We start from the raw sequence: 26,556 nt of genomic DNA on the forward strand, positions 1-26,556 counted from the left end.
GTAATCGAGTCTTCATCCCGGTTCCGCGCCCGTGGCGATCACTGCTTCAGCGTCTGCAATCCGCGTTTGCGAAACCTTGCTTGTGTCCCCCATCTTGTCGTCGAACATGTCTTCTGCTACTATGACCCAAACCCACACTACACCCCGCGGAGGCCGCAGGGGCAGAGGCCGCGGTGGTCGAGGAGGATTGCAAGGACAGAACGGCAAGAACGCGGGTCCGAAGGCTGCAGAGAAGGCTGACCAGGACCCGATCAAGCTCAAGGCGTCCGAGTCTGCGCAAACAGTGCAGAATAATGCAAGTGTCGCTCCTGTCTCGGAAGCCGACGACGGCGCGGTGTGCTGGATCTGCGCTGAGCCCGTCAAGTATTGGTCCTTGTCGGAGTGCAACCATCGCACATGCCATGTCTGTGCACTGCGGCTCAGGGCACTCTATAAGAAACACGAATGCACATTCTGCAAGGCATGTATCACCCGAACGTTCCACTCCCATTTGTGTTCGGGCTAACTGAGCTGCCTGACCCTCCAGGAGCCCCAGCCGTCCGTTATCTTCACGACCTCTCCGGACGCGCTATGGCCCTCTTACACTCCAGACCAAGTTCCGTACAAGGACCCGAAGCTATCCGTCTCATTCGAGACCCAGGAGATGATGGAGGATACTCTCATTCTCCTCCGGTTCAATTGTCCCGACAAGGACTGTGATTACATCGGCAATGGATGGAGTGACCTGAAGCTACACACCCGGGCAGCACATGGCAAGCTCATGTGGTGAGTATCGATGTACACAATTACTCTGATTTTGCGTCCTCATATTCCTTGCGCCTCTAAGCGATATATGCATACGTTTCAAGAAGATTTTCGCGCATGAGCACGCACTGTACGCCCCCGACCAACTCCCCCTTCACCTACCGTCTATGCAACGAGGTCGGCACCATGCAGTACCGACGCATCAAATCGAAGGGGGTGTTCACCCACTTTGCGAGTTTTGCCGCGAATGCTACTTCAGTGACGATGAGCTGTACACACACATGAGAGAGAAGCACGAGGAATGCTTCATCTGCAAGCGCAATGAAGTCAAAGATCAATAGTAAGCCATCCAGTCAGCAGTTTCAGAACTATCCTTATCTACTCCTACAGTTTCCGGAATTACGATGCGCTGGTGAGCTTCGAGAGTAGCCGCCGCGATCTCCGGCATTCTGACGTCGCTGTAGGAGCAACACTTTACGCATGCACACTACCCATGCAATCGCCCAGAATGTCTACAGCGCAAGTTCGTCGTATTCGGTACCCTGCTTGACCTGAAGGCACATATGGTGGAGGAGCACGGTGCAGACATGTCCGCGCGCGACAAGAAGGCTGCGAGCCGTGTTCAAGCGGAGTTCGAGTTTGAGGAGGTCGGCAGCAGGCGCGGGAGAGGTAGACATGACCGCGAGCGCGAGCGAGAACCACCCCCTGCACCACCCCCTCCTGGTCCGTCGCGCCCTACGGGGGCCGGTGGTCGCAGGAGGGAAGCCTTTGGCGGGAACTTGACCATCCAGCACAGCAATGTCAATGTCACACCGAATGGACAAATCCCCAACCACAGTCGACAGCAGAGCCGACGGCCGTCACCCTCTCCGGGCGACTTGGAAGGAGAACCTGGGGCAGCTGAGTGAGTTCTAGACCTACGTCTACTTGACTGTGTATTGACACCTCGTGCCCAGGCGAGCAGCTGTTCTTGTAGCACGCATCAATTCACTCGCAACGAACCCTGCCTCTGCCGTACCTGCGATTCAGGCCGCCATGCGTTCCTACCGTGTCTCGGAATCAGGCGCTCGGGATCTGATCTCGACGGTGTGGAACATCCTCGACCGCAACCTGGATGGTACAGCGAGTGTCGTCAATTTGGTCGTAGACTCGTTGGACGAAGAGGACAAAAAGCAAGAATTGCTGTCGGCGTGGAATGGCTTCAAGATAGAGGTGAGAGCCCTCGGATCTAGTTCATTCACTTCGGTCTCATGTCATACGCACTTCAGCAACGCGGGCAGTTCCCCGAGCTCGTACCGACGTCGATCGGGACACAGTGGGCTGGCGTCACAAGTGGACGGGTTCTGAACGCGAAAAACTCAACCTCCACGCGAGCGTCCGCGCAGTCCTCAAGACAAGTGTGGGACCGCGTCGCTCAAGCAGCCGCATCGTCGTCTATCTCGCGATCACCTACACCACAGAGGTCGCAGGAGCGTTTCCCCGGCTTACCCACCGCGCACTCTACAAAGACGACGCCGTTCCGTCAGTCGCAGCGCAGCACTCCTTGGGCGTCAGCATCATCCGCCGCGAAGCCTGTTGCTCGAGGACCGACGTCCGTTCCCGGCCCAGGTGCCAGTATCAATCGTCCTGCACCCAACCTCTCGAAGGCCGTGTTCCCTGAACTACCAACGGCGTCCAAGGCGCAGCTCCCTAGGGCCGCCATAGGCGGGAACAAGTCTTTGCGGAACATCATAGGTGATGCCGCCCCGTCCGTACCTGCGTGGTCCAACGGCGGTAGCTCCTCGAACGGCGCAAATGGTTCGACTGACCCTACACCTGCCGAGGCTAGCTCCGTGCAGTCCGAGCACACGTCAAACAAAGGCAAGAAGGGCAAGGGGAAGCAGAAACAGACGTTGTTCACTCTTGGTTCGTTCCCGACTTGAGTGAGATGAGAGTGGAATGTTGTAGCCATAGTTTCCCCACGATGTAGCTACATAGAGGACAGCGATACGTAGCGTTTACGAGGCAGAGATCCGTGCGCAGGTGGCCGCTGGCACAATGCACACCGGGGGACTGCTCAGCTGAGAGACTGCGGGCCATTGCTTGACGAACGGGGATGCAAAATGGGGGATTACGTGCAACGCCACAAAAATTACTGCTGATATACTGACGTACCCATTCAGAGTCAGAGGAGTACACTGTGAGAGCGGCACAACACTCACTTCTGTATAACATCCATATATCGCCTAGCCTTCCGCTAGAAGCCCCCGACATGTGAACCCAGAGGACTATTGACTTTTCATGAAGTTCTGTTCACGTATCCGTGCCCGGTTTTCCTTCCTCAGCGCGATCTTCTCCTCCTTCCCTCCCGGGCCATCGTCTGTTACGCGTTTTGGTCCGACAAGCTCCCACAGCCAGTCGGGGTACGCGCTATCTGGCTGTGCGACCACCTCGCCTTGGCCTTTGAGATAGTTCAAGCCAGTCAAGACGGTGCCCTCCGGACATGACGATTTCGCTGCGACGGACGTGACAGTGAGCAGAGAGGACCGAGTAGAGGCGGCAAACCTACGCGACTGGGTCTCCGATTTCTGCGCTGCTGTAGCGTCGGGCTCGCTTGAGCTCGCTTGCGCGGGGCTACTCGGAGTAGTGTAGCACCTCCGGGCTGGAAGCCATGCCTGCAGGGCTGGTGTTCGGCGTAGTGGACGGAGGAAGGACATGGCGTGACGTGACACCTGGTCACGCAAAGCAGGTGTACGCAGCGGCTGTGTTGACGCCCATCTGATCCAACACCCACTCCCGATCCCGATCGCAGGAACAATCCAAAGGTAATAATCCTTTATCTGAGACCGTACATCGCGAAGCAACCTGACGAGTCGTATGTGCAGCGAGAAATACGACCATTTCTCGACATTTTCTACTGAAGTATCCATCCCTGGTCAAACGCTTTCAACGCCACATCATACCGCTCGGTCGCCCAGCCCTATAACCATCCGTTGCAAACATGCATCCTTGCCTTCAGGTTTCGGAGGTTGTTGGCCTTATAGTCAACAACATATGGGGCGATAATGAGCCCAACATCGATGTCTTGCCAGATGACCCATCCCTCCGAGCCGCGTACAGATCGCTGGCAATGCTTGCGCGGACATGCAAATCATTTCAGCCGCATGCGCTGGATGCTTTATGGAGTCACCAGTGGGGTATCGAGAACCTCCTGCGGTGCATGCATCCAAACCTGATCATCGTGAAGAAGGTCTCATTGGGACCATCACAAGGAAAGAGGCAGATGATTGTGAGTTGTGTTTTACATCGTGTACCGGCCGTGTACTTAGCCCAGGGCAGTGCCTCACTAAGCCCAGGCTGAAGCCCACGGATTGGGGCAACTTCGATGCTTACGCGCGGAGAATCAAGAAGTTGAGGATGCCCAAACCAGTGCATCCCTATCTCGAGAGTACTCCTGCGGCACCAGACGTCTACCGTGCTCTGGCCATGTGTGACCACCATTCACGGCCGTACTTCCCACATCTCGTCCATCTCACATACCAGATGCCTGAACTATCGCCAGACATGCTCGGTTTCTGTGCCACGCTTATAGGGCCATCAATCCGCTCACTGGCATTATCGTTGTATGAAGATCAAGCAGACCTCATCACCGTCCCTCTGCTACTATCCTATGCATTACGGCTATCCCCATCCCTACAGCAGCTGGAACTCAGTCTTGGCCCATCCCCCGACGCTCTCTCGTTGCTCAGCAGTGCATTGCAGTCGCTCAACCAGGTGCGCAGTTTGTCGCTTACGCTACATGCTGCACCTCCGGTAGAGCTATGGGATGCACTCTCAGCAGCGCCATCTATCACTCGCTTGACACTTGGAGCACCTGCAGATTCCCTTGGGTCGATTCAAGTTGTTGCCAACCTTGAGGCACAACGTAAACTCGACTTCAAGCAAATCACGCATCTCACTTTCCAAAACATCAGTGTTACGGACTGCACACACATCATGTCGTGCGCCTCATTAGCCAGTGTCATCGGTATACATATGACTTGCCGCTATTTGGACGAGCTCGAAGGTTGCAACCTCATTCAGGCCATCACCTCCTCGTGTTCCTTCGATCTCTGCGAGCTATCGATTGGTTCATCCAGGGTACCCGGTTCAGGCATTCCTGCCGATCAGCTCCGCACCCTCTGGCGCACGTTCCGCAAAATCACGCACCTCGATATATCGGTTCCCTCCAGAGTCGATGACACGCTCGTGAAGGATATCGCTCACACCTTGCCGGGTCTGCGTAAACTGGGCCTTACGTACCACCAGGACCAACGGTCGAGAGGGCAGCTGGGGGGTGTGACGTCGGAGGGATTGGCACGCCTCGTCCACGACTGTCCGCATCTGCACGAATTATCACTCGATATGGATCTACGCTATCTCGAAGTAGGGGGAGAGCAGCCATTGCCTAGCTCAAGGAACGCACAGATCAAGCAACTCGACGTGGGCTCTTCGCGAGTGGCGGACGCGGCGACGACTGCTGCTTTCTTGACCGGTCTATTCCCCAACCTCACCACGATTTCTCAGCACAACACCCCGGAACATGCGCAACGTTGGCTAGAGGTGACTCGGCTTCTGAGCATCTTCAGGAGAGTGCGCGACGACGAAAGGCGGAGGATGTTGACCGGAGGTGATACAGATGTAAATCACTACGGTGGAAGGCCGTGATACACACAGCTGAAGACGAGTCGTATGTGCGACGCACGTTTCTTGTCCTTCTTCACTATCCGATGCGCACGTCGCTGTAATGTAGGACTGTGTACAACGTTCGACGCTAGCTTCATTCCTGGGACACTTGGCTCAAGTCTCCGTCTATAGGTGCGATTTGACAAACTGTACAATATAACTCAGTTCAGATGCAGGCCCCACTTCCGCCCCTTTGTCCATGACCGTTTCTCAATCTATTAAGTACATCCTGTCGTGCCGGTTAGCTTCTTGTAATCAATGCGGGTCATCCATACCTACGCATATTAAGCTGTGGCTTGCACCGACGCCCGTGCTGAACTTGGGAAGAGACTTTGTGTGTTGGGGAACAGAAGGCAAGTTATTCGAGATGTCGAACACGATCTGCTCATCCTCGAATATGTCGGACTGCTACAGGACCAAATGGCATGAGCGTGCGGCGCAGCAGGATTGTCGAATTGTGACTGGGATCCACAATGGGCAGACATACCAGCACGAAGCTCGAGAGAAAGTCGTCCGACTCCTCATCTCTTTCACGGCGATGTGTCGACGGTCTCTGAAATACATAAGCAATGTGAGTCGATGCAGTTGACACCACTGTAACCAATTCTCACCATCTTGCTGCGCAACAATCTGAGCCACCGCTGTCTCTGACGACGGCTACCGAGGTTCGGGTCGTTAGAATGCGATAGAGACTCCCGGAGGCGACATACCTCCACGTGCTATTGGATGCAAATACAGTATACTTGTTGGTAGCTTGATCATTATAGCCAGGTAGTACGGAACCCATTTCTTTAGATCATACAAAGGAGCGAGGGCAGTTGCGAGGGCAGTTGCGAGGGCAGTTGCGAGGTCGATGGCGTAGTGTACATGCAATCTAGTCGATTGCGTCGCGGGCAGTGGCAAGGGCCATATATACCGCGATGAGCACCGCTCGAAGGAAGTCTCATGGCCACCATGAGGCGGCCAGAAACGCGACAGAGGCGACGGCGAGTCTCAGGCGTGCTGAAAGGGGCAACACCGGAATGACCCCTCGGCGTGTATTTGAAACAAGTATGGCCAGGGCGAAACCGGGGAATGCTACGTCTGAAAACAGGTTTTAGGTCGTCAATTGATCCATGCTATTATCGCAGGCTCTACGAAGCGCGAAATTCTCGTAGACTTACCCGATGCTCGCAGTGCAGAGCGACGAGATCGGAGTGACTTGCGGTGTACGACCCTCCGGATCATCGGTCCCCCGACAAAAATTGAATAGGTGATACCTAGACCGGGGTCAATGAACTTGGTACACAGGTAACGGCCCAGTCCAACGCGTTGGGTATACCTGGTCATCAGCGATGTGCTTCACATCGGACCGAAGTTATTACACTCACAACATGTGGCAAAATACCTCTTTCCGTAATGCACCATCGCTCTCTTACATCTCTACAACAGTCACAGAAGTCTACCCAACGAGCTCCTTGGGGGTTAAGTACAATGATCCCGCCTGATCATTATTCGGAAGCACTCTTGGGCGGCCGACATTCAATGCCCCGCTGTTGGAAAACATGCCAGTGAAAAATATCCCGTTGGAATAATTCAATGTCGACGTTACATATCACAGTGTATAGCATACCGCTGCGTAAGTGTCGTTCGTCCCTCTAAGACGGCGGCCACTACATACTGGTACTTCAAGAACGTGAAGTGACCGGCGTCCGGCGTGGCGTATACGTGGCAGGTTCTAGCTACCCGCTCTCACCGATTACCGCGGATGTCATGGCTGCCTGGGGGGATTAGATGAGTTGGGGGATACGTCGAATATCGTCAGCCGGTATTGATGCGTATGAACAGTCGAACAGCCGTTATAGCGAGGTTCGCTGAAGTTCATTCATAGACGCGCATAAGACGCGCAGCTTGGGATCAGACAGATCTGGATCTCAGATCTGTTCCCTCCGTATACGGCTGCTGTAACGGCAGGCCTCCCGGGTCAGTAGAGGCTCCCACCATACAGAGAAGCGTAATGCAGCGTGTTCAATCCCACACCACTCCCTGCCCTTGAGCCTCGAGATCGACCAGCTGTGCATGAGGTCGTCATGTCAGTCAAGACATGGTACTATCAAGTCGGGGGCTTCCAGGGACACCTCAGGTAAGACACGGGTTCGCTGAGCTCTTCGAATGAAGACCAATCTCAGAGCGGCAGAGAGATCCCCGACGAACGTCTCCTGCGATCTCCTGGCATCCAAGGGCTGAATCTTGTACTTGGTGAGGAATCAGGCACTTTGTCTAGCAACTCAACTCTAACGGCCAGCCTGACTCACATAGGTATCCGACCAAATGGCGCGTCATATCTCTTGCTCCCGGAGTCGCGCTTCCGTGCACTGCGCTGGCGACCACCAGGTGCTCGACCTGATCCTCCTGAGAGATTCCTCTCATTGTCTCCCGCGCACTTTCCCAATCGTGCGGAGCTTGAGAAGAGACTGAAGACGTACGCATCGACCAAGTCCAACAAGGGTATCCCAAAGGATCAGATAAGAGACCGTTCGAAGGCGAACACGTCCTTCACTGTTGCTGGTAATGGTGTGTCAGAAGCCGGAAAGATACGTAGCTCGTTTGAGATGCAGAGGTAGTGTGTGTCTGTTGCTGCTGAATTCCCTCTACTAATTCATACTAGGGTTCTCGTGCTGTCTCGACCAATGCTGGCAACGCTTGATTATACCCAGGCCGCTGAATTTTCCCTACGGATGCTTCCGGAAAATTTGACCATCGTATCTCTGTGCTACAATACGTGGAAGGCCGACACTCGCACAATGCGACAACGCGAAGCCGATCCGAAGGTGCTAGACATCGGTTGGACAACATGGTCCAAACCGGCCCAATGGAACGGATCCCAAATCATGCCTTCAGAGACCACTCATGTAGTAATTGAGGAAGAAAGATACCTGAGCAATCCCGGGTCCAAGCGCATCGTGAGTCATGCCGGTGATACGGTGAACATACCTCATGGGGACGCAGGAGTGCGAGTATGCGACCACGATATACAAGCCCCGAAGCGACATTGCTTGGCAGCTGTCTGCGGCGCTCAGCGGGAGACATCCTGTTGTGCTTCTAGTTCACGACGAAGCGCGGACGTTGGCCACGCTCCGCGCCCTCAAGCTAGACACCACAGAATGGGCATCAGGCATCGCAGGTCTGCTATACGATGACGCGCCCGGACCTGTACAGACGATGTCCAGGTCCTCGCGCTCTCGCTCTCCAGAACGGCGAGGCGAGTATACGTCAGCCAGCCAGGCAGACCGTAGCCGCCGTCCATCCGGTACTCCTGTGTACGTCGTCGACGTGCGCAGCTTGTATCTGGCCCTGAGGCAGGTCGCGCCAGCGACAGACAGTGTGCCCATCAACGCTCGGGGGCTTGGTGTGAAGCTTGACCCGCCGAAGGATAAGCCTCAGGCGGTGACACCCAACGTCATCGCCGAGTCGGACAGATGGTGGTCCGCGGGTACCGAGAGCTTGTACGTACTTCTCTGAATATTCCCTCACGCGGTACTGATCCTCTTCTGATGCACCAAGGCTGCTCGGGAAGATGTGGTACTCCATGGCACGCGGGCCCAACATTGACGATCAACGAGTGTTGAGGTGGTCGTCTGCCCAAGCCGCTGATGCAACGGGAAGTTCGGTCGCCCCGGCCAGCTCACCGCCACCAACTGCAGCACTCCCCGAAACTGCTGAGGCGTCGGACGACGAGGTCGATCCAAACGATATCCTACAGCCAGTCGCAGCTGCACCCGCGCCTACCAGTGCGGTGTCGAAGCTGGGTGGAACGAAAAGCAGCCTGAGCTTAATGGATCCCGACGGCTGGGATGATGCCTCCGATGATGACTGGTGACAGCATTCATGACGAACTGTTATACCCCGCTTCAGTTGTATTTCCCACTCACATTGCTTCAAGCTTGTTGCCATCGCTATACCTCCCTCCATAGTTTGTTGTCATATGCTGCACTTCTTGGATTCTGGAACATATACAAACATATATCACGATACAAAGGTACATTGCTAGCACGTCATTCCAATCACAGTAGAGCGCGGCTCGCCCCAACGTCCTCATGCTTGATTCGTATCACAACCTTACCGAACTGTTTCCCCTTGCTGATCAGCTCGAAGCCCTGCTCCGCATTCTCAAGACCGTCCAACACGTGCGAGACGATCGGTACAAGGCGATGCTCCGCCAGGAACGCTGTCGCGTCGACCAAGTCCTTGTGCGAGCCCATCGTCGAGCCGATGACCCTCTGGTTCTTCAGCACCTCTCGCATGGTGAAGGTCACTGCCGGTGAGCCAGTCCTATGGTCAATGATGGTCAGCGATGGCGCGAATGATTCATGAAACTACGTACATGCCGTAGATGACCACACAACCCCCAGGCTTGAGGATCTTACTAACGTTGGACATAATATTACCGCCGCCGGAGTCGATGACAGCGCTCAGTATGGGCATCTCTGGGCTGTTTTGCTGAAGCTGCTTCTCAAGCTGCGTCGGCCACTCGTCTGTGTGAGCACATAAGTCGGCGTCAGGTATGTCTGAGGAGCTCATTCAGTGTGTAGTACAGAGCCTGGCATACCTGACTTGTAGTTGACACCTGCCTTCGCGCCGAGGGAAACAGCCTGGCTAATTTTATCTTCAGAACCGCTCGACACGTAGACGTTCGCGCCACGCGCAAGGCAAATCTGCATGGCGAGCAGGGCAACTCCGCCACCTATGCCAGTGATGAGAACGTTATCGCCCTTTTCGACGTGTGCGTTCACGACCGACGCTCTTCGTGGGTTCGGGTGATTTCATTTCAGCGACTGAGACATGGTGTAAACGGCTAAGACTCACCTCCACGCTGTGAGGCCCCCAAGTGGCCATGCGGCCGCCTGCACATCATTCAGATGATCAGGTGTAAGAACAACTTGGTCGCGGTCGACTGCGACGTATTCAGCGAACGTGCCGAGGGGAACGACCTTGCCACCTCCCAGGATGACGAATTTGCTGCTCGTCGCAAGCTTGAGCTCAGCACTGGACGTCTGATACTGTGCACCTACGGTGACTCTGGTGCATCGGGGTGGCTCTTCCAGCCACGCATGGGGACCAGGAATACTCGCTTGTTCAGAAGGGGGTCGTCCGTGTCCGCCGCGGCAACGACGGTCCCTAGCCCGCTGTGAAGCTCGAGCGAGAACAGGATTGGTGGAGTGCGTACCTGCACCGTCCGCGCCAAAGACAGCTCCGAAGGCCAGTCCAGGATATAGGCCCTTGCGTATCCAGACCTAGCGGACATGGACTGATGGTGCGTTACCATACACGATGTCAGTGAACATTACACCAACCTCCCTGTGATTGAAGCCTGCTGCCCCGATTTTGACTAGAACCTGACCCTTCTGCAACGAGGGAATGGCTCTCTGCTCGAGAGCAGCATCGTGGTAGCGAGGCTCGCGGCCTGCGGGTGACTCGCGCAAGGTGATCGCCTTGGTGGACGTGGGAAGCTGGGACATGGTTGCAAGCTTGCGTACGGACGACAAGCCTAGGGGTAGTATATGTGCAACGCAAATCACCCTGGCAGATAAAGGGCCAGCAGTATATATGTGAGGCTAGGACCCCAGCCAAGATGAATACGCTGTGAATGCGGGGCCGGTGGGATTAGCGGTGGCATATGTAGCGGAGGCGAATCACGAGCTTATCGACAACAGACTTACTTACCATTTATGGCAGGCGACCTGCCTTTTGGGTCATCGGTTCCCGCGCGATGTGGAGCGCCCGTTGCGCGATCCCGCCTTCCTCTGAACACGACATGGCCAGACAGCTTCGCTCTCGAGCCTCTCGCCCGAACTATGCCGCCTTATTCCAGTACGACGACGCCGAAGACGACGGTGCGGGGCCTTCGACGCGTCCTGTGGTCGAGGAAGAGGGCGACAGTGGCAGCGACTTCGCGCCAGACGAAGTTCCCGACCAAGCCGCCGTCGAGGAGGACGACCTGGTAGATGAGGATGCAGAGGCAGAGGAAGATGATGATGTACCAGCAGAAGAACCCTCGCGCGAACCTTCTATGGTCCTGGCCTCCGACGCAGGCAAGCCGTCTACTGCAAGGGGCACCCCAAAGCCAAAAGCCATGCCAGGACTCTCGTCGAAACCCAGGACATATGCCCTGCCCAGCGTTCACCATCGGCACCGAGCACTGCCTTTGTTTGACAGGCCTGGGCCTGTTGAGAGACTCATGCAGCGTCCCGCACCTTTTGGTCCGCCCCGAATAGCGCCTACGAGTAGCTGGTCCGTCAACCCAACCATCCTCGAGCGCATAAGCAAGGCTTGGGGATTCAACGTGGGACCTGGTCCACTCTGGGACTTGCTCGAAGACAGGGCATGGTTTAAGGAGTCACTGGCTAGCGGTGGTGAGGAGACAGCTGATGAGAGGTTCCGGAGGCCGCGGGTCCATGAAGGTGTCAGGGTGCATGGTTTTGAGGTCATTGGCATGCAGTGCGTTCGTCTCAACTCCTACTTAACGCTCGACGATGTAATTATGTATGAGAAAGGCAAGCATATGCATACCTCCCGAATGATGCTTCTGCGCCAGAGCAAGGAGCATCCAAGCCTCCTCCACCCGTCCCATGCTCCTTTGGTCCATATGGCAAACAAACGCGTGTCGAGATGAATATGTTTGAGACGCGCAAAATTGGTACGGCTACTACCTCGTGAGACATGCAAACGACATATATATATCGCAACCTTCAGCTGATTTCATTCCGGGGAGCAAGTCCCATGTGTTCAACCCTGGAGCACCTGTGTGGGCCCTTGATTGGTGTCCAATACATCCAGATGATCGTACACGTGTGTATCCTTCTATTCTTCGTCTTCAAGCGTTGTTCATGGATGACACACAGGCCTCGGTTACAAGCAGTACCTCGCTGTCGCGCTGTTCCCGTCTAACACGCACTCGCCCGTCATCGGCGTTCGTGCACAGCGACCGATGCACGCCTGCATCCAGATATGGTCGTTGAGCCGATCTGCCGACGCCATGGACGTGGACGAAATCACTGACGTCGACAATGGCGACGATCCGGGCGAGATGCGGTGCGAAATGGTGGTGTGCATAGAAAGCGGGCCAGCGTTCGAGCTCAAGTGGTGTCCACTACCGTCGAACGACCCCGCAGAGGTGAGTGTATGCGCGTTCAACACGGCAGGCGTCACACTAAAGCACGATCAAAGGAAATCGCCGTGCCAACTCGACCTAGGAAGCTAGGCGTGCTGGCGGGCACGTTTGAAGATGGCTCTTTGTCTCTGTACACCATCCCGGACCCCGCCAGCCTATATCCGGATGGGAACCAGCCATCCCAGCCAATTTGTGGTACGGTGTTGGCCATAACAGAGCGAACGCATTATTCAGTTGATGTAGTCAGGTTATCTGAGCCTTTGCTGAGGTTTGAGCTTGAGGAAACCATGTGCTGGGGGATGGACTGGGCGAACAGTGAAGTAATCGCAGTAGGCTGCACTAACGGTACGCATAGAGTTACACTCGTGTCATATCTGCCTGAAGCGTCGTCCACAGGATCGATTGCAGTATACAACATCGCGGATGCACTCAAGCGGCCCGACGAGAGAACACCAACACACTACTTTGTCGTGCATCAATCTGCCATCCGTTCGCTTGCCTGGGTACGTGCGCCAGGCGTGTCTGCGTCCGGCGGGCGGTGTGCAGACAACCCGACGGTGATTGTGAGCGGGGGATACGACGGACTCGAATGTGTCACCGACATCCGTGATCCCGTAGGGAACGCCATGAACCGAACCAGAGGTGAGAGGCGCGTAGTGGCTTAGAATGCGTGGTCTGATAGCAGGACGAAGACGTAGTCAACTCAATGACGTACTCAACATGGTGTGGTGGGCCTGTCACCATCGACCACGAGAATATCATCAAGGCATATTCACTGTCACCGAACATGTTGGGAAGAGGGCAAACTATTCTCGAGCCTGATGGACCTGCATGGGTGAGCGCAACCTGCGATCCTCGAAGCGCCCCGCTTGGTAGGACTCACAATCGCACAGAGCCTGGCGGCATCGGATTACCACCCTCAACTTGCCGTTGGTGTCGCGGATGGCAGCTTGCTGACCAGCAACACGCTGCGAGCGACACGACGCGGGGGAGCCAATGTATGTGTGTCTTACAGTTGATGCGGGCTAGAAATTAAACGGGGTACTCCCAGCCATTCCTTGTACACAGAATCTACCAACTAGATTACAACCGGAAGGACAAGGAGTGGCGCATGCTAGAAAGGTTCTTGCCCAAGGTACCGCAGCTGTATCACTTGTACGCTCAAGTTCAAACGCCATTTCCCTTCCAGGAAATGCCTGTCCGACCAAACAACGTCACCGCACGCGCGCCCAAAGATGCCCCTGATGGAACGGGCGCATGGCCTGCGCAGGTCGGCGTGCAGCGCGCGGTGTGGAACTCCGGAAACGGTCTATGCGCGACGCCCTTCCTCGCCTCGTCGACTGGCTCGGGACTCTGTCGCGTCGACTGGCTGCTCGGTCGCTGGAACAAAGATAGGATACCGTATTACAGCGTGGATGGTATCCGGGGCGAGGTGGCTGTGGATGGCAAGGAGGAAGATGATGATGACGACGACTGAGGTCGGGACTAAAATGTATGTGACGTATACATACACTCGCTCACCAAAGTATTTTGACACCAATATTTGTGACGCACCGCAGATAAACTGACTGCCAGCCGCCGTCAGCGCTTGTCAAAGTCCGCGATGTATTGATGAGACGCAGCCTAGCGTTAAGCGTTTGGCTGGAAACTAGTTTTTTTCGTATGTGTTGCGCTGAAAGGGTTTGGTCGCAGATCGGCGACACCGAGCACGCGATATGCTACACAGTATACCGCAGATGTACCCATGAACTAGACGCGACTCCGAGTCGGATGTGGCCTTATTGACCAATCACGCAGGGCACTAGACCATCATTGCCATGACCACTGAGTACTGAGTACTAACGGATGTGATAACCAACTACGCCATGCGCCCCCTTCTTGTGGATTTTCAATAAGTATGTTCTACGGCAAAGAAACATCAAAGAAACAAAACGTCACGGTGACTCTGAGGCAAATGAGAGCACCTTCCGTAAATGGCTAGCGCTTTCTTCGCAGGACGCAGGAAAAGCGCCGGGAGGACGTACATACCAGTGTATGAGCTGAGAGCTACTGGCAGGCTGTCTGCTTGGCATCGCACGCTCAAGTCTACGACTTCGTCCATGGTCACTGGCAGAACGATCCCGGCTTGCAGCGACTTCTGTTCAGCCGTAACGACACCCCACTCAAGTAGCTAGCTATCTGCAACTACATATGGCTTCAGCCTGTGCGACTGTGGCCCCGGCCGGTTTCCGAGCCCTCCCTCTTCCTCTCGCACAGCTCTCACTTGCAGCCGTCTTGCAGTGTGGACAGTCCTTTCGCTGGAGCATCTTCCCGCTTGTCTCCAATACTACGTCTGGCGAACTCTTGCTCCCAACGCACGAGTACCGACTCTGTCTGCGCGATCGAGTTGTTTGTCTCCGCCAATCTCCGGACACCCTGTTCTACCGTTCGGCCTATCCTCCAAGTCCTCCCTCGCCGAAGACGCTAGAACAACGGGAAGCAGAGACGTTAGCATGGATCCGAGACTACTTTCAGCTGGATATCGACCTTGTGGACTTGTACGACCAGTGGGCGAAGCGGGACCCTGTCTTTCAACGACATTGTAGCCAAAGGTTCAGCGGCATCAGAATGTTAAGACAAGATCCGTTCGAGAACCTCATTTCGTACGTGGGACGACATTTGCTCACGCGCACTCATCCGAACGTGTTTCTAGATTCATTTGTTCGTCGAACAACAACATCGCTCGAATAACGAAGATGGTCAAATCCCTCTGCCAACACTACTCACCCGCGTTGATATCACTACCGGGGCCCGAGTCGACAGATACATCAGAAACGTACCATCCATTCCCACCGCCATCTGTTCTGGCGGCCCCGCAGGTGTCGGCCACCCTTCGCTCGCTCGGTTTTGGCTACCGCGCGGAATTCATCCAAAAGACCGCAGAAATGCTGGTTGAGACGCGCGGTTCTGAGAAGAACTGCGAGGATGGCCTCGAACCTGCCGAGAGATGGCTGCATACATTGAGGAGTATGAGCACGTCGGAGGCGCGTGAAGAGTTGCTCAAGCTTATGGGCGTTGGCCGGAAGGTTGCTGACTGTATTCTCCTCGCGAGTCTAGACAAGGTATGTTCCTCTTGTACCTTCGCCTGCAGAATGCTCACATGTAGCAGAGGGAAGTCATACCCGTAGATACTCACGTCCACCAGATCGCCATGAAGCACTACGGTGTAAGCGGCTCGTCTAAGGGAAAGACGGCAATGAATACAAAGCTGTATGATGCAGTGAGCAGTAAGCTCGCTGACGTCTGGGGCGAATATGCGGGCTGGGCACATTCGGTCAGTCTTTTCGGCTTCAGTAGACTCAGGAAGCATCGCTCATGGTCTGACTGTTGACAGGTCCTGTTCACCTCCGATCTGAAATCGTTCGCGTCCTATGGGCTTTCAAGCCCGTCTCCGTCACCCTCAGTTCAGGGTAAGAAGGCACGACAGGGAAAGGCCGCAGTAGCACTTGTCACGCCGCCAGCTACTCCGACGCCGTCTGCGAGCCCGCGGAAACGCAAAGTGGTAGCGGTAGAGCAGTCTGAGGGCGTGATCAGTCCGGAGATCGACGAAGCTGCATCGACGCTGCCCGTCTTCGACGAGAGCTTGAGCATGGCTGATCGAGTGAAGAGGCGACGGCGTGTGAGGACAAGCGAGGTGTCTGTAGTGACTAGTACCAGGACTGTTCGCTAGCCACGTCCGCTAGCAATTGCATGTCTGTATCTCGCGCCCGATCTTCCGACTTGCGCAAATCGCGGTGCAGGCAATCTGCCACCACTGCGTCATGAAGCGCTCCGTCAGTCCGCCACACACGCGCTACACACACGCGTCTCTTCTCCGTACCACCAGTTGCTGCATATACCCATGGCCCCATCCCAGAAAGCGAAGGAGAAGGAGGTCGCCGAGCCTGAGGAGGAGCGCCCCGAGCCCGGCGACGGCGAGGAGACTGGCTCCGAGGGCTCTGAGGACGAGCCCGAGCCCACCGGGTCCAGTCTGCCCGAGTCGAGCATGCCGTCGACGTCGAGCAAGAAGAAAAAGAAGAAGCGGTCCAAGGCGATGAAGGCCCTGAACGCGCTCCGCTCTGGTGGCAAGGACGGGATCCCGGATGCGCTGGTGAACACGGTTCTGGAGAGGGTGCGCCAGGAGGGCGGCGAGGAGGCTGCGAAGGCGGATCCTGCGAGTGTGCGCGCGGCGCTGGAGCAGATGAAGATCAAGGATGTCATACAGGGCAAGGCGGGGATCGGAGGCAAGAATCAAAAGGATATGGGCGGACACAAGGTGTGCATGAGGACCTCATCCTGACGCTGTCAGATCCGCTTACGACTCGCGTGGTAGTTCTGGGCGACCCAACCAGTCCCCCAGCTTGGTGAGCGCGGATGAGCCTGTAGTGGCGGACCTCTCTGACCTGCAATACAGGAGAGGAGGCCCCGGTCGCTGATGGGTACATCGAGCCATCCAAGCCGCCAGAGGAAGTTCGCCAAGAGCCATATCCTCTGCCGAAGGACTTCGAATGGACGACAGTCGACGTCAATGATCCCGCACAAGTGAGTTGTACGATGTTTCTTTCGTGCGTGCGTCCTTACAGCCGGACAGTTACGGGAAGTGTACGAGCTACTCTCCGGACATTACGTGGAGGACGACGTCGCGTCGTTCCGATTTCAGTACTCCGCGCACTTCCTGCACTGGGCTCTCCAGCCACCAGGCTACTACAAGGAATGGCACGTCGGCGTTCGCGTAGCATCTAACAAGAAGCTCGTCGCGTTCATCTCTGGTGTGCCCATGTCCGTCCGTGTCCGAGACAAGTGAGTGCTCTAGCATTGTACACATGTCACCTGTTCGTCAACGTCATTCCACGCAGCACCTTCAAGGCCAGTGAGGTCAACTTCCTCTGTGTACACAAGAAGCTGCGTTCCAAGCGGCTCGCGCCCGTCCTGATCAAGGAGATCACCCGGCAATGTCACTTGAAGGGCGTCTTTCAAGCACTCTACACGGCCGGCTTACTGCTGCCCACCCCGATCGCGACATGTCGGTAAGGACGCCTCCCCCTTAGCGGCTCTCCGACCCGCTCACCCGCCCTCGCCAGATACTACCACCGCATGGTCAACGTCAAGAAGCTCGTCGAGGTTAACTTCACCTCCGTGCCCTCCAGCATGACGATGGCGCGCCTCATCCGGCTGAACAAGCTGCCTGACACGCCCAAGCTGCTCGGGCACGGCCTGCGCGAGATGGAGGAGCGCGACGTGCCGCAGGTGACGGAGCTGTACGGCAAGTACATGGACCGCTTCGGGATGGCGCACATCATGGACGAGGAGGAGATCCGCCATTCCCTGCTGAGTGGACGCGGCGAGGGCCCGACGACGCCTGATAGCTGGAAGACCCCGAGGGAGAAGCAGGTCGTGTGGACGTATGTCGTCGAGGTATGTGTGCCCCCTACTACCGGCCGCGCACCTGGATGGTGGGATGCTGAAAATGCACGCGTAGAATCCGGAGACGCACAAGATCACGGACTACTTCTCGTTCTTCTCGCTGCCCTCGACAGTGATGACGACTGACAAGCACAATCTCCTTAACGCCGCGTACGTATTCTACTACGGCACGGATGTCGCGTTCATCGAGGGCGCCGAAGAGGACGGCAGGCTTAAGAAGCGTTTGGAAGAGATCATGGGAGACTGCCTGGTTATCGCAAGCCGCTGCGAGTTTGACGTCTTGAACGCACTGACCCACATGGACAATGTCGAATTCCTAACGGACCTCAGAGTACGTGCGGTTTGTTCACTCTCCACTCTGGTTGCTGATTTGTTTGACTCAAGTTCCACACGGGAGACGGCATGTTGAACTACTACCTATACAACTGGCGGACTGCTCCTCTGGCAGGAGTCACCCCTGTAGGCGGAGTACCAGCCGGAAAGGGCATCGGCGTCGTAATGCTTTAATTTGTCAATGTAGCACATATGCATGAGAAGACATGCGCTCTGTATAGTGATCTATATTGCTGAAGCGTGACATATGGGCAATGTACAATGAGTCCTACCTGATATACAAACTATTCGATCGTTCGAACTGCAGAACCGGAACGTTCCTCTTCGCATACTCGGGGACATCCGCTAGTCATCATCGTCGCTAATGTATATCACGCTGTCGTCATCCGACTCCATCTCGTCTGTGTCGTACGCCCGATCGGGTGTTGGAGAGCGCCGTCTCTGCTCGGGAGATCTGTTCGACGGTGCAGGCCCACGGCTATTGGTATCGGGCACAGGCACGGGGGCTGAGCGTCCGCCTAGAGTATTTCCGCCCGAGCCCCAGGCTGCACTTGGGCTGGACTCTTCCTTGTCCTTGCCCTTGCCCTTGGACGATGTCGACCCCGAAGGGGCCTGTCCCGTTGACCGCCCATTGAGCATGGCGCCTGACCCCGTGAATGCTGGTGGCTGGGGAAAGAATCAGTAGGGTTTCACGGATAACATAGCCATAGAACCTTACCTGCTCATCCGTGTCCACTTTGGCATCGGGAGGTTGGTAGGGCACGATTCGGTAGCCGAAGAATAGCTTGCCGAAAGGAAGGTTCAACGGAGCGGGGGCAGACACTTCGGTGTCCAGTAGTTCACTGGTCACTATTCGGTGTTTGCTACATGGTCAAGATGATGAGCAACGGATCATGGATATCTGCAAATGCAATGGACACACTCTGTTCGGATAATCTTGCTGTCGGTCACCGTCTCCTCAACGGGCCGTTGGCTAATGCCCTTGCCCTTCGTCTTTCGGCCACCCAGGGTCTCTCCCTTGCCTTTGAAGCTCTCCCACTTGTCGCCACCTTTGCTCACACCAACACTGCGAGGTGCCGTTGTCCCAAAGCTACCGCCCAGTGATGAGGATGGACGGGAAGAACCAGGCGTCTGGGAGTTGACGTCGATGTTGAGCTTGGACGCCATGGTGGATGGCGGCGCAGGCTTTGGACGCTCGGGCTCGACGTAGCCTACAGGAGCTGCGAAGTCGACCTCGAGATCAGTGTTTATGACGCTGATGCCCTCCCCTCCTGGCTTCGTTTCCATTACGAGGAGACTGAACACGATTGAGTTGTACGAGATGTCAATGATGTCGCCCTGTGTCAATGCGGAGAAGTTGCGCAGTGCTTGTTCCAGACTGGATATACGTTTGTGAGCGACATTATCCTTACTTTGGAGCGTAGCGTCACTCACACTGCTTTGGGGTCCGAAATCTCGAGGAACATAGTGTTCTGAGCTTGTAACTTGACGAATTGACCCTTCGGCAGTTCCGCTCCAGTCACGCGGATCGCATCACCCTCATTCAGCCTCAGAGTCTGCATCATCCAGTGTGGGAGATGTACACAGCCCTCTTCGGCGATGAACTCGAGTACACCAGCATGCGTAGAAGCCGCTGGGTTCTCTGGATTGCGCAGTAGGAACATCCAAGGGGGCTCGAGATCCAGTTGAGTGATGCTCGCGAGCGCCGATTGGGGCATAATGACTACACAGGGGTCGTGAGTGGTAGTCGAGATAGATCAGCACGGTCGAGATACGTACTCTTGCCTCCATAGCTAACGTTCTCTCGTTCCCGACCGGGAAGCATGGCAACACTGTATGCTCTGTAGTATTCATCATACGAGCGTGCCGGAGGAGGCCTGAGTCCATGTCCAATAGGTCCGAAGCCCCTGCGCAAGATCGCCGCGTCAGCTCATACAAATCTTAGGCAACCAAGAGGCAACAGATGGAAGTAGCCACAAACCCCGCAAGTTGAGCGAACAGGCCCGCTGGCCCTGTGCCAAACGGATTCTGCAACAGAGACATTGAGTCAGAGTGTGTACTTCAGAGATACAATCCACGTACCATATCCATGAGTAGCGAGGAATGAGGTTGTGGATGTAGGTGAAAGAGTCGTTACGCGGCCAGGACGCGCTCGAGCACGTCCCAAATCAAGCGACGTAATACGGTGTCACGTGCATCTACTAGGATCGCGATTCGCGTGTCGCGCTCATTTGTTCAAGCTAACTTGAAGTCCTTCCTCCCTCCATCCTCCCTCGCCATGGCCTCTGCAGCTGCACCAGCACCCCAGGCAGCGCGCTTAGGCGCGAACACTGCTTTCAATGACAAGGTAAGCAAGTCGCACAAGTGTCCAGGCGGGCAGCTGAGTTGTGTCTTCGAAGGGCAAACCCATGGAAGTGCGTTTGTCGAATATGGTCGCCGCAAAAGGTGCGCCCTTACACGTCCTCGGGACACTGTACTTTGACCAACATCAACTTCTTAGCTATTAGCGATGCGGTCAGGACATCGCTGGGTCCTAGGGGCATGGACAAGATGGTGCGCACGACTGAACATCGCTCGTCTGGCGACATACTAAGGGTGCATGCAGATCCAAACGCCCAAGGGAGAGCTCATCATCACCAACGACGGCGCAACTATCTTGAAGAGTATTCAAGCTCTGCACCCTGCGGCAAAAATGGTACTTGTCCTCCTTCGTGACTTCGAAGCAGCACCTGAATCCGTCTGTAGCTCGTAGACCTCTCGGCAGCGCAAGATGTTGAGGCGGGAGATGGCACAACGTCTGTTGTGGTCCTTGCGGGAAGTTTCCTCGGCGCTGCAGAGAAGATGTTGCAGAAGGGCATGCACCCTACGATCATCGCCGAGTCTTTCTTGAAAGCGTCTGCGAAGGCTGTGGAATACCTGACGGAAATCTCCACGCCTATTGACCTGTCAGACATGTCGTCACTTCTGCGTGCTGCGACCACGTCGTTGAACTCCAAGGCGAGTGACCCTGACTGAATAATTGTCTGCGAAGTTGACGCGCGTCGATCTGTCATAGATCGTGTCCCAATACTCGTCTACCCTTGCGCCCATCGCGGTGCAAGCGGTGACACGTCTGGTCACCCCCACATCGTCGAACGTTGACCTGAGGGATATCCGCATCGTCAAGAAGGTCGGCGGCACGATCGAAGATACGCAGCTGGTTGATGGCGTTGTACTGAATCAAAATGTGATCATTGCGGCTGGAGGCCCGACACGGATAGAGAAAGCGAAGATCGGCATCATCCAATTCCAGCTCAGTGCTCCCAAACCGGATGTAGGCTCACAAAGTCTAGTGTGGTTTTCTGAGTTTCTCATATGTCGCTAGATGGACAACACCGTTGTCATCAATGACTACAGGCAAATGGACAAGGTCATCAAGGAGGGCCGGCAATATCTGCTCAACATCTGCAAAAAGATCAAGAAGGCCAACTGCAACGTGCTCCTCATCCAAAAGTCCATTCTTCGTGACGCCGTCGACGACACTTCGCTCACCTTCCTCAAGCGGCTCAACATTCTCGTCGTGAAGGACGTTGAGCGGGACGAGATCGAGTTCCTCTCCAAGAGCCTCGGGTGCAAGCCCGTCGCAGACATCGAGGCGTTCACGGAGGATAAGCTCGGCTACGCGGACGTCGTCGAAGAGACAAACCATGCCGGCGCAAAGGTCGTGCGCGTGTCGGGCGTCAAGAACCGCGGGCGCACGGTCAGCGTGCTCGCGATGGGCAGCAACAACCTCGTTCTCGAGGAGTGCGAGCGCAGTCTCCACGATGCGCTTTGCGTCGTCCGGTGTCTCGTCAAGAAGCGTGCGCTGATCGCGGGTGGCGGTGCGCCGGAGATTCACGTCTCGCGATTGCTCTCGCAGTACGCGCAGTCCCTGAAGGGCATGGAGGCGTACTGCTTCCAGGCGTATGCGGACGCGCTCGAGGTCATTCCGACGACGTTGGCCGAGAACGCTGGCCTGAATCCCATCGCCATCGTTACCGAGCTCAGGAATAGGCACGCCATGGGCGAGCGTAACGCGGGCATTAATGTCCGCAAGGTACTGTTCACCCCCTTAATCTATGGTCCTTGGCTGATTGATTGGCACTTCAGGGCCTCATCTCGAACATTTTGGAGGAAGACGTCGTTCAGCCCCTGTTGGTCTCGACGAGCGCTGTGGAGCTTGCGACCGAGACCGTATGCCTCTTGCTCAAGATAGACGACTACGTGCAGTCTCGATGATCCGAAGAGTAGTAGGAAGTGTAATGCATATCTCATTGTAATACAACAATGCAACCAAGCATCTTGATAGCCAATGACAGACATGCATGGGACGTTACATGTCGGACAAGATAGCCTTGATCGCGGTACGTAGTTGCGTGTCCCGACAGCGCATGTGCCATAGAGAGGTGTTATCTTCGCTTGCCTTGATGCGTAGGAGGGCATGAGCGGCCAGGTCCGCGTGCACCAAGATCTTCGTGTCGCCTGTGTTCCAGTGAATGATGAGAATGCTGAGGGAGGTCCAGATGTCACAAGATACTCACCGGTAAAAGGTTCTTCTTCAGCAGTAATGAATGTCACATCCCAGTGCCCGTTTGCATTCCGCAACCGTTCAACAACTGTCTCCGCTGGCACTTCACACCAGCCTCTTGCATTGGAGTCTGACATGCTGTCCCATTCTTGCTTGAAGTCGTCTTCAGATACGTTTCCCAGGCCACGCATGTTGCCCAAGACGTCCGAGATCGAAGCAACCGGTTCCGACATGAATGGCGAATCCAGAGCTATGAGGTCTGCTCTTGTTGCCTAGGTGTTTATTAGGACAGACACCAAAAGCGTACGGTTCACGCACCGAGTCATCCTCGTCTATGACATTGACGACTGGTAGCGACCTTGGCGATCCCTAGATGCAACTCAGCGCTGATGTATGGTTGCCTATCATCTGCCATGGACGTACCACCGAAGAAAGCGTCTCCAACTCATCCCCAGCAGCCAACGCCAACTCACCCGGGCTCATGGTCCGCGCAAGGGGGTCCTGCACCTCCGCCGCACGCCCACGCTGGCCCACGAACCGCGAGCTCGCATCCGACCCCGCACTCAGCCTGCGTGCGAAATGGCGCTGCACAGGTCTCGGCGGCTCGTAGGCGTCGTAGCGGAGCCTACTGCCGCCTTGCGAGGAAGCGCGGGAGGATGGCCTGTCGGGCGAGTGGATGGGGCGGAGCGGCGGCGAGCGGGGCGAGTGCGAGGGCGAGGGAGGGGCTTGTTGGGGTTTGTATGTTTCGAGCGCGGCGACGAAGTCGGGGAGCTGGGGTGGGTGAATACGTCTGTGCATGTATCACAAGGGAAGTACGCACGGATGGCGCCCTGACATTCACGATGATCTCCTTGAGCGTAGTGAGTCGAGATGACAATTCAAGGAACTGGTCACAACGCTACGATTGTTGCATCAGTATCAGAATAGCACGGAACCCAAGCATTCACGCACTCTTCGGATATACGCCCTACTCGTCTCCCTGAGCTTTCCCACCGCGTCCACAATTTCAGATGGGACCTTCTCGCATTCCGCCGCGAGCCGGATCATGCAGAGCAGACATGCATCTTGGATAGAGACTGTCCAAATGCCAGGACGTCAATCTGACAGCCTGCGACGATGTGTCCCTCAGACGGTTCAAACAGAGGCACGCACCAGTGTATGATCCGACCCGACTTCCTAGCCCACGCAAGAGCGCCGTGGGCGAAAGAGGCGAGAGCGGTAGGTACTCCACGATCAGCGCGGTGAGTATGACCATTAACGTCGGGCCAATTTCCACCTCCTTCTCTGGTACCTGCGCGAAGAGTGCACCAACGCAGCCGCTCTTGAACTCGCTGCTAGCTATCCCGCCCAATACTTCAGTAAGCGTCACCTCGACAGCTCCAACAACGGCGGCTCACCATCATGCATCTTGACAAGCACCCCCTCCACGACCTCCTGCACGACTGGCCTCTTCTCCAGCGGCGCGGGCATCCCAGTCTGGCTCTCAAGCGCATCACAAACACGTATCGCGTGTCCCGCGTACGCCTCCCCGTCCGCGTCCGAGAGGACGTCCGCCAGCTCGAGCAGCCTGCGGGCCGTCGCCGAGACTTCCGCGGACGGCGGTGAGGCGACGGAGGACAGGAGGCGCGTGCAGTACGCCTCGAGGATCGCGGGGTCTACGCGTCGGAGGAGACGCATGGTCTGTTCCGCGAAGAGCATTAGATCCGCCGTACGTACGAGATGCGCTAGAAGCGGACTCACCTTCACGCGGATACTATGGTCTTCGGCCTCTAGAAGCGCAACGACGCGCTCGACCTCCCACTCCTCCAACACCGCTGGTACGTCCGCGCGCGTGCCCGCCCAGAGCGCAGGGTCGAGTGTGCTCAGGCACGATACGAACACGTACACATCGTTTGGCGCGGGTGCGGATGAGGCGATGAGCGGGCGGAGCGCATCGATGAACGCGTTGCGTGAGGGGAGGAGGACGGCGGTGTCTGCGTGAGACATGGTGAGGTAGCACGCATGGAGGGCCGCTGGGCGAGGTGCACTATGAGCCTCAAATCGCGTTGTTTTTGGAGGCAGGTGTGCTTACCTCTTGCGGTGGGGCCGTGAGCGACACAGGCTTTGACGACCTTGATGATAGTACGGACGTCATCCACGGTTGGGCTGAATAGCAATGTGAGTATATGCGTATGCTAGGACGCTGAATGACGGACGTGACCGACTGGAGGCATCCTAGCATCTTAGGGAGTAGAACATTCTTCGTCGGATCCGGACGCCCACGCCACGCAGATGTGAGCAGTGCGGACAAAGCTTGATGGTACCGGTCTGAGGACAGATGGCCTGCCTGAAGGTGGGGTCAATATACGCAATACCGATCAGAACGCAAGCAACGCAGTCACCTTGAGCAGATCAGCCCAAACGGTCAGCGCCGCACTTCCGACAACCCAGTCCGCGTCCGTCATCCGCTTCTCAACCTGCTCAGCGACATCTGACAAAATTCCGGTATCGTGCTTGGACAACTTATGGAACGCGAACAGAGCACGCCTGCGTACGTGCGGTCTTCACGTATACAATTCATACGTCAGAACAGACGCATCAGACTGCGGTCAGCTTGTGTGGCGCGGGCTCAGGTAGAGACTACCTACTGACGAGGTGAACGAGAAGAGGTCCGTAAGACGCGATTGGATGGCGGGTATCACATCGGCGGTAGAGAACCGAATGAGCGTATCTAGTGCTAGACAGATACGCGGGAGCTCCGGGCTCTCGAGGTCCTGTGGCAGATGAGCCTGAGTTCCCATATGTTGGAGATTGGGTTGGGCGAGGGGACGCACCTTTCGGAGGGTATTCACGAGCATAAGCTGGAGCTCATGGTCGGGCGGCATGGCCTCCGCACAGAATAGGTAGCCTGCAGAGGTTATGGTCGGGAACACTCTCCTTAACGAGGCGAGGCTCACCTATGCGCTTGTCTTGCACCGTAGGACCAGACTCCGCTAGATTTACTGCGTGATACAGTGCGAAGTCCAAATCGACCGCTCCCTCCACTGCTACGTTCATAGCACAGTATAGCAGTAGAATCAAAGATTCCTTGCATTGCTTCTACTGGCTGCATGAGCGCGATATCAGGAGGATACGAGAATGGAGCACGAACGAGCGTGAGTGTGGAGCGTGAAAGCTGAGAACGTATAGAGTCAACTTCCGCGAGGATGTATTGGTCCGCGAGCTGAGGAGTCTGCGCAGTCTCGACTTTTCTTACGAGGGCATACTGGGACCTGCTGATGGCTCCAGAAGACACGAATGGTACGTCCATAGTGGTTTGAGGCCGGTTGATCTAATCACAGGATTGTCACGGCACAGAAAATGGCCAGAATAACACTCCCGGGGTGCGAGAAATAAAGAAAGCAGTGGCAAGGTCAGTACTTCAGTGCGCTAGCTGAGTGTGTGGTCGAAGAGGGGACGCAGGTCGTGCGCGCTTCGGGCGGAAAACGCGCAGACGCGACGCGTCGTGGTCGCGCGTCCAAGCAGATCAAATTGGTGCATGTCGCCCCGCGATCCTGTTTCGCTGAAGATCCCGAGATCCCTCAAGATGGTTGAGGATCCTGCTGGACGCCTCTGACCATAACGTTTGTTTTCGTTCTGCGACTGGCTGATGCAGCGG

At 56.0% G+C, this 26,556-nt stretch overlaps 11 protein-coding genes across 11 annotated transcripts; 7 read left to right on the top strand and 4 right to left on the bottom strand.

Annotated features, from left to right (window-relative positions):
• Positions 1-106: 106 nt before the first annotated feature.
• Positions 107-2,666, top strand: C8Q71DRAFT_798528 (uncharacterized protein; the record flags this gene model as incomplete). Its single annotated transcript, XM_047925819.1, has 7 exons — positions 107-460; positions 527-765; positions 827-1,084; positions 1,135-1,156; positions 1,209-1,648; positions 1,701-1,956; positions 2,013-2,666. The coding sequence occupies 7 exons, from the start codon at positions 107-109 to the stop codon at positions 2,664-2,666; spliced, it is 2,223 nt and encodes a 740-aa protein (XP_047775835.1).
• A 146-nt stretch (positions 2,667-2,812) lies between these two features.
• On the bottom strand, positions 2,813-3,449 carry C8Q71DRAFT_252051 (mitochondrial/chloroplast ribosomal protein L54/L37). Its single transcript, XM_047917310.1, has 2 exons — positions 2,946-3,449; positions 2,813-2,889 (listed from the first exon to the last, which is right to left on the bottom strand). Exon 1 carries the CDS (start codon positions 3,438-3,440, stop codon positions 3,012-3,014), a length of 429 nt encoding a protein of 142 aa, XP_047775836.1. The 5' UTR covers positions 3,441-3,449; the 3' UTR covers positions 2,813-2,889; positions 2,946-3,011.
• A 63-nt stretch (positions 3,450-3,512) lies between these two features.
• On the top strand, positions 3,513-5,539 carry C8Q71DRAFT_252143 (uncharacterized protein). Its single transcript, XM_047917313.1, has 3 exons — positions 3,513-3,548; positions 3,609-4,012; positions 4,063-5,539. Exons 2-3 carry the CDS (start codon positions 3,725-3,727, stop codon positions 5,428-5,430), a joined length of 1,656 nt encoding a protein of 551 aa, XP_047775837.1. The 5' UTR covers positions 3,513-3,548; positions 3,609-3,724; the 3' UTR covers positions 5,431-5,539.
• A 1,808-nt stretch (positions 5,540-7,347) lies between these two features.
• Positions 7,348-9,399, top strand: C8Q71DRAFT_252095 (uncharacterized protein). Its single transcript, XM_047917312.1, has 6 exons — positions 7,348-7,570; positions 7,625-7,686; positions 7,747-8,047; positions 8,096-8,390; positions 8,437-8,933; positions 8,992-9,399. Exons 1-6 carry the CDS (start codon positions 7,518-7,520, stop codon positions 9,305-9,307), a joined length of 1,524 nt encoding a protein of 507 aa, XP_047775838.1. The 5' UTR covers positions 7,348-7,517; the 3' UTR covers positions 9,308-9,399.
• C8Q71DRAFT_252086 (uncharacterized protein) lies at positions 9,400-11,107 on the bottom strand. The gene is made up of 7 exons (XM_047917311.1): positions 10,782-11,107; positions 10,655-10,721; positions 10,500-10,605; positions 10,294-10,446; positions 10,037-10,230; positions 9,812-9,962; positions 9,400-9,759 (listed from the first exon to the last, which is right to left on the bottom strand). The coding sequence occupies exons 1-7, from the start codon at positions 10,944-10,946 to the stop codon at positions 9,492-9,494; spliced, it is 1,104 nt and encodes a 367-aa protein (XP_047775839.1). The 5' UTR covers positions 10,947-11,107; the 3' UTR covers positions 9,400-9,491.
• A 135-nt stretch (positions 11,108-11,242) lies between these two features.
• Positions 11,243-14,075, top strand: C8Q71DRAFT_713586 (uncharacterized protein; the record flags this gene model as incomplete). The annotated part of the gene is made up of 11 exons (XM_047920923.1): positions 11,243-11,925; positions 11,982-12,124; positions 12,181-12,276; positions 12,330-12,601; positions 12,655-12,793; positions 12,842-12,943; positions 12,995-13,240; positions 13,291-13,433; positions 13,492-13,596; positions 13,650-13,733; positions 13,788-14,075. The coding sequence occupies 11 exons, from the start codon at positions 11,243-11,245 to the stop codon at positions 14,073-14,075; spliced, it is 2,301 nt and encodes a 766-aa protein (XP_047775840.1).
• A 543-nt stretch (positions 14,076-14,618) lies between these two features.
• C8Q71DRAFT_814898 (DNA glycosylase) lies at positions 14,619-16,347 on the top strand. Its single transcript, XM_047926093.1, has 4 exons — positions 14,619-15,240; positions 15,291-15,699; positions 15,747-15,911; positions 15,972-16,347. Exons 1-4 carry the CDS (start codon positions 14,789-14,791, stop codon positions 16,305-16,307), a joined length of 1,362 nt encoding a protein of 453 aa, XP_047775841.1. The 5' UTR covers positions 14,619-14,788; the 3' UTR covers positions 16,308-16,347.
• A 78-nt stretch (positions 16,348-16,425) lies between these two features.
• On the top strand, positions 16,426-18,580 carry C8Q71DRAFT_776356 (N-myristoyl transferase). Its single transcript, XM_047924653.1, has 8 exons — positions 16,426-16,892; positions 16,950-16,980; positions 17,031-17,158; positions 17,208-17,416; positions 17,473-17,643; positions 17,698-18,031; positions 18,096-18,371; positions 18,425-18,580. Exons 1-8 carry the CDS (start codon positions 16,479-16,481, stop codon positions 18,545-18,547), a joined length of 1,686 nt encoding a protein of 561 aa, XP_047775842.1. The 5' UTR covers positions 16,426-16,478; the 3' UTR covers positions 18,548-18,580.
• A 1-nt stretch (position 18,581) lies between these two features.
• Positions 18,582-20,508, bottom strand: C8Q71DRAFT_909972 (UFD1-domain-containing protein). The gene is made up of 7 exons (XM_047929066.1): positions 20,456-20,508; positions 20,355-20,401; positions 20,153-20,280; positions 19,808-20,096; positions 19,296-19,751; positions 19,092-19,236; positions 18,582-19,039 (listed from the first exon to the last, which is right to left on the bottom strand). Exons 1-7 carry the CDS (start codon positions 20,462-20,464, stop codon positions 18,719-18,721), a joined length of 1,395 nt encoding a protein of 464 aa, XP_047775843.1. The 5' UTR covers positions 20,465-20,508; the 3' UTR covers positions 18,582-18,718.
• Positions 20,509-20,564: 56 nt separating this feature from the next.
• Positions 20,565-22,714, top strand: C8Q71DRAFT_776360 (T-complex protein 1). Its single transcript, XM_047924654.1, has 8 exons — positions 20,565-20,720; positions 20,773-20,818; positions 20,874-20,926; positions 20,979-21,068; positions 21,119-21,370; positions 21,429-21,686; positions 21,738-22,448; positions 22,502-22,714. Exons 1-8 carry the CDS (start codon positions 20,652-20,654, stop codon positions 22,628-22,630), a joined length of 1,608 nt encoding a protein of 535 aa, XP_047775844.1. The 5' UTR covers positions 20,565-20,651; the 3' UTR covers positions 22,631-22,714.
• On the bottom strand, positions 22,715-26,411 carry C8Q71DRAFT_776364 (ARM repeat-containing protein). Its single transcript, XM_047924655.1, has 17 exons — positions 26,155-26,411; positions 26,050-26,073; positions 25,856-25,997; positions 25,733-25,806; positions 25,551-25,672; positions 25,301-25,460; positions 25,115-25,245; positions 24,991-25,064; positions 24,660-24,931; positions 24,317-24,599; positions 24,072-24,257; positions 23,871-23,995; positions 23,740-23,817; positions 23,343-23,690; positions 23,238-23,288; positions 22,933-23,191; positions 22,715-22,873 (listed from the first exon to the last, which is right to left on the bottom strand). The coding sequence occupies exons 1-17, from the start codon at positions 26,206-26,208 to the stop codon at positions 22,725-22,727; spliced, it is 2,532 nt and encodes an 843-aa protein (XP_047775845.1). The 5' UTR covers positions 26,209-26,411; the 3' UTR covers positions 22,715-22,724.
• Positions 26,412-26,556: the final 145 nt, after the last annotated feature.

Source organism: Rhodofomes roseus (assembly GCF_022264815.1).
Source record: "Rhodofomes roseus strain CIRM-BRFM 1785 chromosome Unknown C8Q71scaffold_20, whole genome shotgun sequence".
NCBI classification, from domain to species: Eukaryota; Fungi; Basidiomycota; class Agaricomycetes; order Polyporales; family Fomitopsidaceae; genus Rhodofomes; species Rhodofomes roseus.